This window comes from Cyclopterus lumpus, chromosome 5 (genome assembly GCF_009769545.1).
Source record: "Cyclopterus lumpus isolate fCycLum1 chromosome 5, fCycLum1.pri, whole genome shotgun sequence".
NCBI lineage: Eukaryota > Metazoa > Chordata > Actinopteri > Perciformes > Cyclopteridae > Cyclopterus > Cyclopterus lumpus.
In genome coordinates, this window is record NC_046970.1 from 17400254 (window position 1) to 17416327 (window position 16074).

The 16074-nt window shown below is 40.0% G+C and overlaps 1 protein-coding gene across 2 annotated transcripts in view; it reads left to right on the top strand.

The window, feature by feature from the left end:
- kcnab2a (potassium voltage-gated channel, shaker-related subfamily, beta member 2 a) overlaps window positions 1–16074 on the top strand; it is a 69819-nt gene that overhangs the window by 25852 nt on the left and 27893 nt on the right. The window contains exon 3 of one of the 2 annotated variants that reach the window (XM_034532236.1): window positions 465–506. The exons of the other annotated variant lie outside the window; for it this stretch is intronic. Within the exon in view, the coding sequence (XP_034388127.1) occupies window positions 465–506 (42 nt within the window). The remainder of the gene's footprint in view (window positions 1–464; window positions 507–16074) is intronic. 2 annotated transcript variants of the gene reach the window in all.

Below are 16074 nucleotides of genomic sequence, written 5' to 3' on the forward strand. Positions count from 1 at the left end.
TAAATGCTGAGATCAGCTAACTCAATGTAATAAAGCTGCAGTCTGTATATTGGTTTGGGAAGTCAGAAAATTTATTTTAAGATTTTCTTTTTGTGATTTTTCATTTTTGAAAAGTAAAGGGTTTGTGCAAACTGCACTTTCTATGTAGTATGACAACATTTGTTTGTGAAAACTGAGCAAGATGGCCCTCACACACAATCAATGCATACACATGTCCAGCAACCATACTTAAGCAGTGGACATTTTAAACAAGCATGACCTTCTGAATGTTGCATTAAATACACCATATACATGTCTTTTCTAATGCCATATTACGGACTGTACTCTGCCACATTTTTTACTAACAGTCAATATCTAACGTCACCTTATTCTCTGTCTTAAATCTCTACGACTACCAACTTCTTCCTTTTCCAGCTTATATTAATCAACGCTTTCCTGTTTCCTCCTTCCCCTATTGTCTTCAGCGCTCGTTATGGGAGCCCCAAACGACAGCTGCAGTTCTACAGGTACCTATCTGTCTCTGTATCTGCCGATCACTGTTTGGTGTCGCAAAGACGTGTTTTCTATGTGAAGCCTTTTCTTTCCGGATTTTAGTGTATGTGTTGCTGTGTGTGTGTGTGTGTGTGTGTGTGTGTGTGTGTCGTATGTATTTCTCTATAAATGTGCAGTATGCATTCATAAAATGTGTTCTTTTATTTCACTATAATAACCTTGCTGTCGAGACTTGCTGTGCTGTCATTTAAAACCATCCATCCATTAGTGAGCCTCTGCAGCATAGATAACACTTATCATCTACCATTTAGCTGGCAATGCACTATCCAGCTTAAACCTGATAGCGGATATGATGGATATTGTTGCAAGGTTGGTCACAAAACCTATGAATCCACAATAAATGTCTCCGTTTTAATGTTTTGTCTGCATTTATTTACAGTTTTTTTCTTACTGCAATGAAACTTGAGACGCCTGCTTTTCTTGTCAAACTTCAACACGTGCTCCTTACAGAGCTGATATCTAGACACCTTATAGTTTTGTCTTTTACTTCGGCATGATTAAGCAGATAGTCGATTCCCTTATTCATCATTTCCATATTAAACCATAAACCTTTTGGACCTCATGGGAGTTCAACCTGTTCTGTCAGTGTTGGGGATGAAAGACGAGGTTCTTTTCGGGTTGCTGGTACTCACTCCTCCAGTCGTGTTCCTTTTAGACGGACAGTCTTTCTACTTTTAGATTAGTCATGTTTTATGGTCTGATATCGAGCCTTATTCTGCTGATCCAGTTATAAAAAACCCTGACTATGTGGGTGTGCTTATAATGAGCTCTCTACTGGATTTTTATCTTGGCGCCTTGCACAATTCTGTCCTTTGTTTAAAGTGCAACCCATCCCACAAGCTGCTATCCTGGCCTACGTGAGGGGGATCGATTAAGACCCCTATCTCTGTCTGTCCATCACTTTGACAGCCTAACGGGCTGATGTTGTTAAGGGAAGTTGTATTCTTTTCAGTCATCTCAACATTGTAGCACACAACGTGTAGAGTGTTTAGCACACTTACTACTACTCACTCTATGCAAATGAAGTCGGAAAGGAGTCAACAATCATGTCGACAGTATTTAGCTTTGGCATGGATTTGTCCTAACCCCACCTTGTCTTATTGATGTATTGTTTCTTTCTCCAGCATGAGTTGTAGATCTGTACTATTCTGTGTGTCTGACATGATATAACCAGAGCCGTTTTATGTTTGTCTTGCTAAGAATGCTTTTAGTGAAATATATCCGGCTCTGGCTATCGTTAAACCTTTTTACAGTTTACAGGGTATGGAGTGCTTTCCGTTGATGAAGCTCATTGACTTCTGACCTCTATAGGTCCCATGTGTATGGGTTAGGGAAAAATACATTATTCCTTGTCGCAGTTATATGCACAATTAAGCATTCTTATTGCTCATATTTTAAACCTCTTGACTTTGCTGAGTTTGTTTTCAAAAGAATATTTTAAATGTAATACAATGTTAACTATTGTTTTAGAATACTGGGATAGCACCAGCTAAGTTAATTACTAAGTCTAATCATTATGATATAGTGCTGGTAAGGACTGAAAACAATGTGATTACATTAATAAATAGTTTGAGATCTTCCATATTGGTTTATCTTTTTAAACCAGTGTTTTTTTGGTCTGACTTACCCTAAAGAAACCACGGAGCGGCAATGTGTAAATACACTGCACCAAAAATATGCAGCTAAATATGCAAAAGGAATGCTGTTGAGCTAGTGATATGGATTACGTTGTACAGCCAACTTTGTCTGAAGCCAGTGGATGTTACTATAATTATATATATTTATATGAATTCTACAAATTTACTGAGGTGTCCATTGGTGTTTTTAGTAATTGTCAGAGATGATGAAATTAATTTTAACTTGAATGAACGTATATTGGATGCTTTCCTCTGTGTAACTAATGAGGCCTGTTCTGAGCAGCTCCTCTTGCCTGACAGTTCTTTGTTTCGAGTCATTATCATGTGACCATCTCTGATTCTGACCTTGACCTGAACTAACACAAGACTGTTGGAGAGAGACGCAGCAAGGCGTGCTTAACCGGTGTGTGGTTTTCATAATTCCTTGTTTGGAGAGTACTTGAACATGCTTGGTGGTTTGTTTTTTTCAGTCTGTGTGTATGGACAGTATATCTTCGCTTCATACTTTGCACGTTTGTTTGTACGTTTCATGTGCACATAACACTCACGCCATCATTATTGGCCAGCTCTTAGTATCCTTTCCTGTGGAACAACAATCAGAAGCTTTTAGTGCAAAAGCTTTAGTGAATAATTCAGGGCTGATATTATTTGCTGTGGTTAGCAGAAACGAGACGGGCCACTAAATGACATAAATGGATTTCTTCCACGAGATCTCCCAGGGAGGGGAAGAAGGAGAGGTGTTGCTTGTGGTAATAGAGTACGGTGCAAGTGGTGAGGGGAGGGAAGGATGCACTCTCTTATTCACTAATTGGTTTAGACGTTTCCTAGTAAGACACTCCCAGTTTGGGTGGACCAGCTTCATCGCTTTCTGCAGTGTGTTTATAAGAGCAGAGTGGCACCCCGCAACCTCGCTCATGAGCCGACCCCCAAGAAATCGGGTGAGTTTGAGGAAAGATTTGCAGTCATGACCACATCAGGAGTGTTTGTGTGTAAGGGGTTGGCACAGTGATGAGGTGTGTGTGTGTGGATGCATGCTGCCTAGCTTGAAGTCTCCTCCTTTATTTATGCATTGTGTCTCTAAGCAAGGAAACCAGCTGTTGTGGAAATAAATTGAGAATTTGTGGGAGACATCGAAGTCACGGCATGATGGTATCAACGGTTTGACTAATATCTTTCTTCTATGTTAGAATTTCAAATGGATACTGTTGGAGGTTTTTAAAGTGTCTTTTGGTATATGTATGTGTGTGTGTGTGTGTGTGTGTATATATATATATATATATATATATATATATATATATATATATATATATATATATATATATATATATATATATATATATATATTGGTTTAGTACAGAGGCAAGGGAAGTGCTGTTCAAGTGTTGTATTTGTTAGTGGACTTTAAAAAAACAGCTGTAAAATATAATTTGCTTATCAGGTGGTTCTTTAGAAGAAGAATGATGCAAACTGATCAAACAAGTACTCTTGTTGAGAGTACAGATTTGGGAAAAATAGTGTTTTTATTTTAGTAATTATTTCAATTGCCTTTGTTAATATGCAAGCGTAAATCTTATCTTACGGAATTTTGGATCAATCCGTTATATTCATCATAAAGTGCTCCTCATGTCATACGTTAATATTTAATGGATACTTTGGCTTGACATAATATCAAAATCATGGATATGGAGTTTGCTATAATGAACTAAGAAATGGATTGTGATGTAGTTTCAGCAAATGTTTTATGGGGATTTTTTTTTTAAAGATACAATTATTTTATGCAAATGATCACAATCATCAAAATATTCATGTATAATACCTGTAACACATTTCTCTAATAACTAATATAAAATTGCAGTCTCACTATCATACGGTACATTAAGTTTGGTGCTGCTACTCGAGTGCAGTAGTGCATTCAGCATTAAGTTTAATTCTTGTAGTGCTGGTGGACCTGTCACAGTGCTGCCCTCTATTGTCTTAATTCAGCACAACACTCTGTAGTCCTGCCTTAAAGTATTCAAATAACTCAGGGGAAAGTCGAAATGGTTCAAACAAATACTTTTGTGTAAAACTCAGTCGCTTTAAGCTTGCTGAATTCCTGAACCTGAAATAAAGGGCAACTCTACATTAAGGACGACAAGTGCATATTGTGTTGTGACAGGATTTCTTTAAGTGTTCGTGCCCATGTGTTTTCTTTGTTTTTTTCCAGTCCAGATGGGCTTTGACTTTTTTTTTTTTTTTTTTTTTGGGAGGCACTCAAATGATATCGGGGACTCACCTCAGTTTGTCTCATGGCTCTCCATCTTAGTCCAGTCAGAATCAGAAGTGAGGCCGGGTCGTCCTCTCTTGCTCGGCGCATGTTTGAATGCCTCCCTTTCACAGAAAGCATGTGTCCTCTTTGGTCTTGCTCCTTAATCACCAACAAGTCACGTGAATGCTCCCTATCAGTGTAACCCTGCCATTGTGTACCTGTCAGGGGAGGGTGGTGCGGGGCTACGTTGTGCGACTCTGATTACAGGATGCATGGCCGTGTGCTGCCCCGAGCAGGAGAGCTGTTTTCTTATGGGAGCAGGTGCTATTTAAGGAGGTGGCTGTGCTCTGGTGGCTCCTCGCTCCGTCCATGTCCCCACTTGTATCCCTACTTTAATCTTTTTTGCACGGGTCGTCTCAGCTTCAGAAGGGGGGGGGGGCATGTTTGCGGGAGGGTACGCTAGTGGCTCCCGGGGGGCTCCCAGCAGGCGCAAGTCCAGTTACTCTCCTCCTGAAAACCTGCAGATCCCCAAACCGGCAGCGCCAGGCAGCGGTGTTCGAAAGAGCAGCAGCAGTGGCAGCGGCAAGATGCTGTCTATGACATACAGTGAGAGCATCCGGAGCGGGATCAACCGCTACCACTCGGACCAGGGGCTGAATCAGCCACCGGCCAAGCCCCCCGACCCGGTTGAGCTGCAGAGACTCCGGGAACAGAAAGTCGCCGCTCAGATTAAGAACATGGAAGACTTCCTAAAGATGAATGGCCTGGCGCTGGAAGAGTGTGTGTCCTATCAGACAGGCATGAAGTACAGGTAAGATAGGGGCAGAACTCGACAGGGACTTTGATAGTCTTGGACTTGGACAGTGGTGGGGCTGACAACCAGCAGGTGTGGGCAGCGTTGCGGTCGAGGGAGGGAAGATACTTAAGGGTCGACTGAAAAGGTGTGTGCCATCATATCGGGTTTTTGTTGAGATTGGCCTCAAAATTGACTTAATTTGTACCTTTTGCTGTTGTATTTTATTCAAATAAATTCTGTCATCAAAAACGTGCCCAGTCAGGAACATGTTATCCGTTTTAATATCGGAACAGTCTTGCTCTGTCCTCTGGTCAAACTGCACTAATGCAAAGATGCTGAAGCTCAGGTTTTATTTTAATCATCTAGGTCGGTGGCATATTTACCCAACTTCACGGGAAGGACAGACTGCTCCATAAGGAGTTACCTGGCCCCTTAAAATGTTACTCCGACTTTCTTCACTTTCCCCCCTTGATCTCAAAGTAATTACTGTTCAGAGAATTCGGCCCAACAAAGACGACAAAAAAATTACTACTTTGTCTGTTCAAAGTACAACTGGGAACTATCAACAACGTACATATAATAATATTAGATTCCTCATAACTTTGTCATAAGTTATTGGCTTAGTCTCGGCTGGACAGCTTTCCGTTCTTTTTATTTTTATTTTTTTTTACATTTTGCAATTGAAGGGGTGGTTACCACTGCATGCCTTCTTGGCAAGTGTATTTCTAAATTTAATTTCGAATTTTTCATATAAACCAAAGGATAAAAAGAATTCTTCATTGTTTGAGGAGATTCAGACAATTCTTCAATGTAAACGTACATTTGCAATATGTATTGTCTGAAAATGTATTGTCACAAAAAAGGCTGTTTTTCTTAGCTCATAAAAAGTTGATGTTTTGGAGATGCAAAATATTGTTGTATTACCATTGTATCTTGGCAGTACACCAAACGTAAGTTAAAAAGTCCAGAATTTAAGTTTCTATGTATATATTTGATACCCCCAAAGATTACTTATAGATGCACTAACAACAAGTATAAAATGCACCCTCAAGACAGAACAAGAGAGGCAACACTTTCTGTGTTTTGCTCACTTTCTCTGTGTCGTCTACACAATGGCAGCAAACCAAACAGACTATTTTATGGACCGTTGCTGTACAAAGGATTGAGTCCGTGCAGCAGGCTGAGCGGCTGTTGTGTTGGCTAATAGAGCCTGGTGTTGTAATTATCATGGACATGGATAGCTTTCTTCACACACAGGCATGGCTGCTGTTGTTTTTGAACGAGACCAGTGACTCGAACCAGAGTATCGTTGACTGCTGTTACTACGTCTGGGATGACCAGGTTTTACTGCCGTCTGCTTTAATATTGCTAAAAGTTTTTTAATTTATAAACCTCAGAGAGCCTTATACAGTAACAACAGTTCAAAATGACATATCAGTAACTATTAAGCTTTTATTTGATCAATCTTTTTTTGTGTTTGTGTTTTATTTGAATGGATCCTATAACCCATCTAATTGTGACGTATGTTATTTCTTTGTGGTGTTGTATTCAACCATTGGTCTCAGTTTACCCCAGGAGTGGTAAGTCCTGCCAGGATCTGCTGTTACTTCTATTGTGATCGCCTGCAATTCTGTAATTGGTGCTGCAACTGGGTCAGCATGTGACCTCTGCTCTGACTCCAACTCATCATTATTTTAGCTGTGTGGTCAGGAAGGCAGCCGAGCATTGCTACCAAGCTGCATTTAACCATTCTTAATTAACACTGGCGTCACATTTTCCAACAAACACAAGCAAAGAGGTTATATTATAGTCTTTCTCTTTTCTTTTGAACTCTGTGTTGCTCACTACTCTGCATGCACACTTTGTTTTTCTTGTTTGACAGACCTTCTTTATAATGGGAGATATTTTTTTTAACCTCTAGAAAATAATTAAATTCCTTTGACCTGCACAAGAGTGTAATCAGGATTACTTAAAACAGATATGATTACTAGTATTGTATCTAATACTCATTTACTAGTTAGTGTGAGTAGTAGTTGTCTTTAGAAATATTCCTGATCATGTGGTTTTAAGGTTATAAATATTGTGCAGTTCAAATTAAGGGAAATTAAAACTCCTTTTTCAATATTCTGCCCTTGAAACTAAACACTCTCACTCAGCAGGCCCATTTGTAAAACAGTCCCGAGTGTCCATGTCCTCCCAACAGAGCCAGGCAGCGGAAAAGGAGCCAACTGGAGTTCAATGAGGCGAGCCAGGAAGCCTTGTGTCTCGTGTTTGAGCTAAATGGAGGTAGACTGGAGACTGCAAGTATAGATTTCTGGAGTGACTTAACACTAATGGACATGGTGACAACCTCCAATTAGAAGCTCATACACGCTCATGCTGCGTTCACACCAAACGCGTTTGCTATGAACCCAGCATTAGTCTGGCCACAACTGTTCCTCATTGTATAGTACACCTACATTATATTGTGGATCGTGTTTTTCACCTGTATGTAAGGCAATTACCCGAAAAGTTACTATTTTGATATTGGTTCATTGGTGCTTTATTCTAGTAGTTTTATTGAAGAAAAAATAGTCAAGGCTTGGCCACCAAGGGCCAGAAAAACAAGCAGACAGAAGTAAAGTCAGCACCTCATCACAGGCTCATTGACAGATGATTTCTATATGCAGCAAACTTGGAGGAACATTAGCACCTCATGAATGTAAAACCCACTTTTTTCTGCCTTTTTATATTCTGAGAAAAATCAGCTGAGCAAAAAATGTTTTGCTGTGAGATGCTCAATGATGTAACTTTCTCTGTCTGTCTTTTTAATGTTGGTCAAGTGCAGTAGGTTTAAAGGAGCTTTCTGTGCTGGGAATGATTGGAGCAGCTTCCGCTCAGCTACACGAGCCACAAAAACAAAACATTTGCTCAGGAGCTCAAGTGTTTGTCATTTTAGCACTAAGACTTCTATCATGCAGTAATTTCATTCATTGTTATTTTGAAGAAAAGATCAAGGTAAAGGCTGTAACTAATTAATTGTTTTCATTATCTGCCGATCGTTGAGTCTAATAAATCAGAGTTGGGTTGTCTTTTTAAGTTTAAAATCTAAATATAAGTTTCAATGAGATACAAACCAATTGTTTCAGCTATATCGCAAGTTTAAGCAAACATGGACAGAAATACAAATACTTCAATACATACTTGGTCTCTTTGTTTTTTCCGCAACAGTACAAAGAAAAACTAAACACAGCAGATGCATAGTTGAGGTTTGAGCATGTCTGATAACAAGCTGAAGGACATATTACAACTTTCAGAATGTACTGTATATCACACCCACTGAGTCAGGTTATTGCCTCTTTGAGTAGTTCTGTTACCACTAGATGGTGGCAATGCTTCACTTTGACACTTCATGTACTTTTTATGCCTCCCAGTCAGTGCCATAATGCATTTCCTGAGCATCACTCCCACACTGTTGAACATCTTGGCCAACTAGTTCTGATATTTATCAGTTTATATTAAGTTTAGCCAGGTATTGAAACTAGACCAAAAGATGCCAAACTCTGTAAACATGTTTCTTATTTCTTATTAAGTGTATATCCTCTGCAATATTATCCTCTGCAATATTATGTCAAGATAGTCATATGAGACTACGTGGAGTCTTACATTTTTTATATTGTATAATATGGCATCGATCATTAGTATTTGTGTCTTTTCCAGGTTTTAAAGGCTGCATTTATTATTTGCCGTTACTACGCCGTCATTGTGTCCATAGTCATTAACTGATGACTATTTATCAAACAACAATCTTATTGGGAAAGCCTCAATAGTCAGCCCTATAGTATCGTGGCAATGTAGATATTTAGGTATTCGGTCAAAGAAATCTCCCAGCCCCACTTCAAAGGTCATTTAGATACGTTTTTACGAGATACAAGTCTGTATCTTCCATACTCTCACACACACTTTACCAATCTCTTTTCACTTATTTCTCACTTATTTCTACACACACACGCGCACACACAAACCTTTTGGTGAGGACATGACTCTGCACTGATCCACTCTAAACTGTAAACAATTTTGTTCTCAGTCTCCGCAGCACGGCAGCATGTGTGTCAGACCGTGACGTTTCTCTTCAGGCGATCCCCTACTCCAGAACTAAATTTAGCAACAGACTTGTGTCCACAGCTGCAACTGGATACAGCTGAACGGGCCCTAGCCTAACCTGCTCATCCACAATTTTACCTCGAGCCCACTGCCTCGTAGTCTTGCTACATTGATGAAAGCTGCCGCGTTGTGTGTTTGTGCTCCATGATTGTCACAGGAGTGGGAGATGATGTTTAGGCATTTGGATCTGTGTCTCTCCAGTTCCTCTTTGAGCTATCTCGGTCTGACAGCCTGTCAAAGTGCTCTAGTTGGAAATGTGTGGGCACAAGAGGTGGGAATGCCAGGGATTACACAATTCTATTTTGTTTTCGGTGTTTGTTATATTTCAATTTAAGTCTCTTATATATGTCAGCTCAACACAATGTTTTCATGATCACAGTTAGTATGTTGTGTTTAGGTTCCTGAAATGGACATGTGTATAGTTTTAACTTAAATAATGCCACAAGAGGATTGTCACTTGAATTAGTGACAAAGGTCATTGTCATTATTGGTTATTGACAAAGTTGTAACATCCGATTCATAAGCCTTTTATATTTGGTTTGTATTACACCATAGTTTTAACGTTGATGTCTCTGATTTATGCCAAGAAGCTCAGCCATGGCCTTTACACTAGGTCCAGTAGCTGCTCTGCTCTAGAATCTATGAACATTGCTCTTCCTCACATGTACTTTCATGCCTATCCGCATTAACCATGTGTTTTTTCTTCATGTCTGAAAGAGTGTATGTCTGTGTGTATGTTAGTGTGTGTGTGTGGGTCACTGGAGGCTGCAGGGAGACTTCTCTGTACTTTATGAATACCCAATAGTGACGGGAGGTAGGAGGTGTCTCTCACCCCTTTAGACACTCTGGCTTTAGAATTGGGCTGTTGTCGCTTTGGAAGTTTGTACTAAACAATGTTCAGTATAAAATGTGAAGTTTTGTTTGTTTTCTTCGGGCCATGTCTATTGCTTTCGTTCTCTCTTGAACTTCACATTGAACATCAGTTTGCATCAGTGTTGAATTTGTTGGGAAACCGACCAAAATGTATTTTTGTATGTCTCGTATGACGTTTCCATTACAAATTAAAAAAAGGTCTTTAGGCAACAGAAATTGTGATGGATAGAAGTAAATGCTGTAAGTGTTGTTTCTTAAAAGGTCAAGTCTGAGGCTCTCTCAAAGAGGGAAAGTCCACCAAAGCTTTTAGTTCATTTCTGTGGTTTTCTGGTCCCTCTGGCAAATTGAATACGCACGGAAATTTTCAATGTCACGGTTGACCGATTCATCAGAAAGGCAGCAAAACCAGGTCCTGGGTAAGGACACCTTTCTTCTGTAGGTTTCTGTCTCAATTTCCTTTTTGGTTTCTGCTAGTACTGTCTAGAATTTGGTTATATTGTGATCTATTTCCTTATAGACAGCTCCTTTGTTATATACGTGAGGTCGTAGTGTTGGTGTAGGCCGATACCTCAGGCAGGACCACCAGGCAAAAGGCTTGAGCTAGTCTGACCTCTCAGCATGTCTAGGTCAGGGATTTACAAACGGCATTCTGATCACATTATAGACGTGCTGCCTTGTGTCTATATTCATACAGCTGGAGGCCATTCAGGGTGACAGAATCAGTAGCTGAGAAATAAATAGGAACCATCTGTTTCATAAGCATAACTTGTGTGACAGGGCCATCAATTGGCTTCAGCTAGAAAGCGATGGGTCATACACTGCAATAGATCTGCGTTGGCCTCCATAGCTGTGAACGGTCAAGAGCATCACACTACCAGTAGATTTTCATAAAATTGTTCTTTCTTACCTGTTATTTCCATATGTTTGTACATTTTGCCAAGACGATTCATTTTTAGTTTGTTGGAATTGCTACATCTGGTTCCAGAAAAGGTGAGGTATCCTCTCCACCACCGACATGATTCGTGCCGCTGACATCTCGTTGCTAAAATTCTACGCCTGTCCATCATGGCAAGCTAGCAAGTGAGTGTCATATATTATGGCTTTTCCATCTCAAGGATCCAATGGCACATTCTAATAAAAAATACAGGCATGACCGTACAAGTGCCGATTTGAAGATGGGGTTATGGTTAGGATATTTTGCTGTAATGAGGCCCCCAGCCTCCTTCACCATTAGTTGAACTCAATTTTCTTACAACAATATGGACATAGGATGCCAAGAGGTACAAGGGCAAGCAGCCACATCTTCCCAATGAAATGTGTGCAATTTAAAGCATTTCTGCCTAGCAATGCTCCTCTGTGTGAACCCTAGGTATGACAAATGCACACAGACAGGCAGGAGGATCTTCCGTTGAACAGGACAGATTATTGTGCTTCCTCCGCTCTCTCTCTTCTCAGATTAGTGAGCCCTTGGACTGTGTAACTCAACCCTTTTTGGTTCAAGCACATCTTGTTCCACAGGTCCTACATGGCTGTGGGCTCACTACTGTTTTGTCGTGGTCAACATATTTTCTTAAACTCACACCATGTATTTACTTTATTGCATCCTGTATCCAACATATGTTGTCTTTCTTGGATTAATATCTGGCTATAGTAACCCATTGAATATATAACAACAATTTACAAATATGTTGTCACTATGTTCCCCATATTTTGAATGACATATAATCTCTGAGAATAGCTAAAGCCAGAAGTCATCATAATGACTATTACATAATAACAGGGGTTCCCTGCCAGCTGTTTTTTGGTTGTCTCAGCTCTCCCGCTCCGTTAGATCTGTCAATGGGAACAGCAGAAACGACAACTCCTCCTGAGCCCTGCTGTCTGCGGGGAATCTGTCATGTTCACTGGAGAATTAAGAATTGCAGCGCTCACTGCACACAGATGTGACCTGCTTCTCTCCACACTGTTTTCTCAGGAATTCCCAGAAAAGCAAAGATCATATTTAGCCTTAGCTAAACCTAATTTATCTAACATTCTTTGTGAACCGCTATTTCTTTTTTTGTTACAGTTTATATCCTGGTAATTAGCATAACTGTTAATTGACCTAAATATTGAAAAGTACATCAAAATTAAACAAAAGATTAATGCTAAGATAACATATATATATATATATATATATATATATATATATATATATATATATATATATATATAATATTCTAATATATGTTCTACTATATAACTGCTTCCGAATCGTCATTACAGTGAGGAAATGGTGAACCATTAGAAATGTTCGGACCCAGCCTCAGGATGCATTAAGCTGATAGAAAAGCATTACCACATCTGTTGATCAACACTGTCCAATCTGTCTAACCTCACATCCCTTTCCATGCTCTCTTAAGCTCTTTCACCCACTTACGTATCCACACGCAACTCCCATCTCAGGGATGCTATCCTTTACACTTTGTTACTCAAATCCTCACTGATGTTGTTCAATTAAACCCTCAGTAAGTGGAACTTTAACTTCCATTAGACAGCTGGCCAACAGTTAAACATAATACAACAGTGGTCATTCTCAGCGTGGTGAACAGTGCACCAACAATCACTGACTGTCACACAGTACATGTTCCTGGCCTGCTGCCTGTGGATACACTGTCTAAACTTAACGATAAGAGGTGTACTAGAGAAGAAGGCTACACTAGGAGGAAGCAGTTAAGAACAGGTTATTCGGTTTACTCAGCATGAAGGACTCTTTGCCTTGAGATGTAATTCCCCTGTTTAATTGTCGAGGATCTCTGCAGTAATAAAGCCAGTGCTTAACCAACTAGCTTGAACAGTTCAGGCCTAGCGCCCTGCAGCAACTCTGGATGCCAGTTCATGTGCTAATCCCAGCTCGATGGAGGTGCCCAGACTGCCCCTGACACCAAATTAGTGAACGACCACAGGAGACACAGATTTGGTAGTCCTTTTTCCCTTTTCGGTGGCTAAGGACATTCTTTGTATTTTGTCTAGGCTCATTGTGTAGAAATGATTCAGAGAGCCAGTGACTATGAGCTAATGCTGCCCTTGTGGTGAAGGATCACTGCTTATGACGGTGGCCAACCGTACCTTCGTGGTCAGAGTAGTTTCTAATGTTCTGAAGATAAAAATACAGTATTTGTCTTTCCCTCTCGGCCACTGAAGCTGCTCATCTGCAGTATGTGGGCTGTCAGCCGTCCAAGCAAAACCTTCTGTGCAGCCAGGACAGACTACTGCGGCTTCATTATGCGATGATCGCCAACCCTTCTTCCCGATCAGGGCGTAACAAAACCAATCATTTAGTGTGTGTGTGTCTGCAGCTTTCCTTTCTTGTATTGTTAATAAGGGATGTAGTATTGTAAGTGAGATGCATTTCTACAGCTTTTTATTCCAGCTGTTTGTTGTGTTGTTGGGCTACGTAGTGAATTGGAATCTGAATATCTTTTGTTTTCCTTCTCCGTCTGCACGCCCCTTAAAAAGAAAGCTGTTGTTGATGAATGTTACTCTGCTGTAGTGATCGCAGAAACACACATGTCCAGCTGTACGTCTGCAGCTTTCCTTCCTTCCCCCGCACATAGAATGAAACGCCGGGCGCTATCAGTACGCTGTATGCACACACAGAGTGTCTGAGAGGGGTTTTAGCAGCTCAGTAGATTTTGGGATAACCACTAAATCAGGCACTTAATCAAGGAGACAAGGCCATGACTCAAAGAGGACATTGTGATAATATGTGGAGTGGGAGGAGATGGATTTCTTTTCTTTTCACTGAGATTTGCTCAGCAGGGCGATCTAACAGCAAGCTGAGCGCTAACAATGATAACTTATGGGATTTGTTTCTCAGGTATTGTTCAATTGTGTCCCTTTGCATTGCTACAAAAATTCCTTTTTATCGTAAAAGAACAGTCGTGCATTGGGTTAAATCACCCAACTGAAAGAGGAAGAGGAATAATTGCAGTATGTACACTTATAGAGGGAAACACTTTTAAACTTTTGTTAAACTAAAAGGAGAATTTAATTTAGGAAACAGGGACCTCTTCAGATATTTACAGCTAAGACACTTCTACGATACAGAAATTAAAAAAGGAATATCATCAGAAGGTAATGAAGTGATCGAAGTATTGACAGGTGCCTACAAACAAACCCCCTCAAAGTTGGTCTCCAAACTGTACAGTAGTTTACAAAAACGAATCAGAAGTAACTATATGTAAAACTGAAATGGGAAGTAGAACTCAACATTAAATTGTCGAATAGTGATTGGCATTCCATGTGTACAACGCAACAGACTTCCACTAGTTCTAGAAAATGGAGGGAATTTGGGTGGAATGCTCAAAACTCCAAACATACTGGGACCAAGTCATTCAGACTCTGGAGGAGATCTTAAGCTATAAGATCCCCAGGGACCCACGGATCGTTTATCTGGGACTAATACATGGTGATCTAATTCATAAGAAAGACAATTATCTGTATAAAATCTTGATACTAGCAGCTAAAAAGGCCATCACAAAGGAACTGGATTAAAAGTGACCCCCCAAGCCAAGGACAGTGGCTGGACATCGTGGAGGAAATACATAAAATGGAAAAAATTACTCATTTACTAAGGTTAAAATCAGGGACCCATGAGCAGTACTAACGCTAGTACTCAATACTAGCGTTAAGAAAAGAATCCTAATTAAAGTGTGCATGGAAAGGCTAAATGAGATAATATGTGTAAGCATTTGTTCAGATTGACTTTGACCCTGAGATCCCCAGCAGGCCAGGGGAGGCGACGTGTCCTCTGCAATGCAGTCTGATGTGTCACGCAAGTGAAAACTCCTGTAATGAAATGAACACAGAGATAGTTTATGGAGCTCGAATGTCACGCAGATGAAAGACCTCCCCTTCAGCAATAGCTTGACTGCGCTGTATGATTTTTGAGTGGGCACATGTGGAACAAGGTCACAGTTTTCTAACAAAAGAAATATAAAATGTTTCACCAATCATCTCTCGACTTAGCAGCAGTAGGTGTAGCTATTAAAATGTCTGTCAGGCATGCTCGCAGCAACACCCGCTGACATTGTGATTTCTTTAAGGAAACCGTACACGCCATCATGCATTGATAAAAGTGTCAGTCATCTAATGATCGCCTCTTCTCTTTATCTGGTCTTTTGGTCCTTTTTTGTTTTCCAGACATAGTAAAAGCGAATGAAACGCATGCTGTGAATCTGAAGAGAGTTGGCAGATGTGCCTGTTGTGAATTATTAAATCATAGTAAGTGTGATAGGCATGGTGTATTGGATTGAGCATATTTGTTGTTCACTCTGTTGGCATATTTTTGTAACTGTTTATAGCTCCTGGTAATTGCAAGGCGTTGGTGCATTTGGTGTCATGTCATTTAAATAAATTTAGGGCGACTGTGGGTCAGTGGTTGGCATGCCCGTCTTTCAATCAGGGGGTTGGCAGTTCAATCCCCGCCCTAGTCGATGTGTCCTTGAGCAAGACACTAAACCCTGCATTGCTGTAATTAATGTAACATGTAAAGTGTCTTTGAGTATCTTGAAAAGCGCTATATAAATTAAATGGATTATTATTATTATTAAGAAAAGTAACGTGTGTGTGTGTGTGTATATGTGTATATATATATATATACACACTGTTCCAATATGGGTTGCAACAGTGTCAATAAGTGAAACATTTTTGTTTCACTTATTCATTTAGGTGATGCTTACTAGTCCGTCGGATGATACATGCTTGTATTGATTATTATACATTGCACTGCACAACAGTCAAATGTGTGGATTTTCAGATGCAGATAAATCAAGTTTCAACAA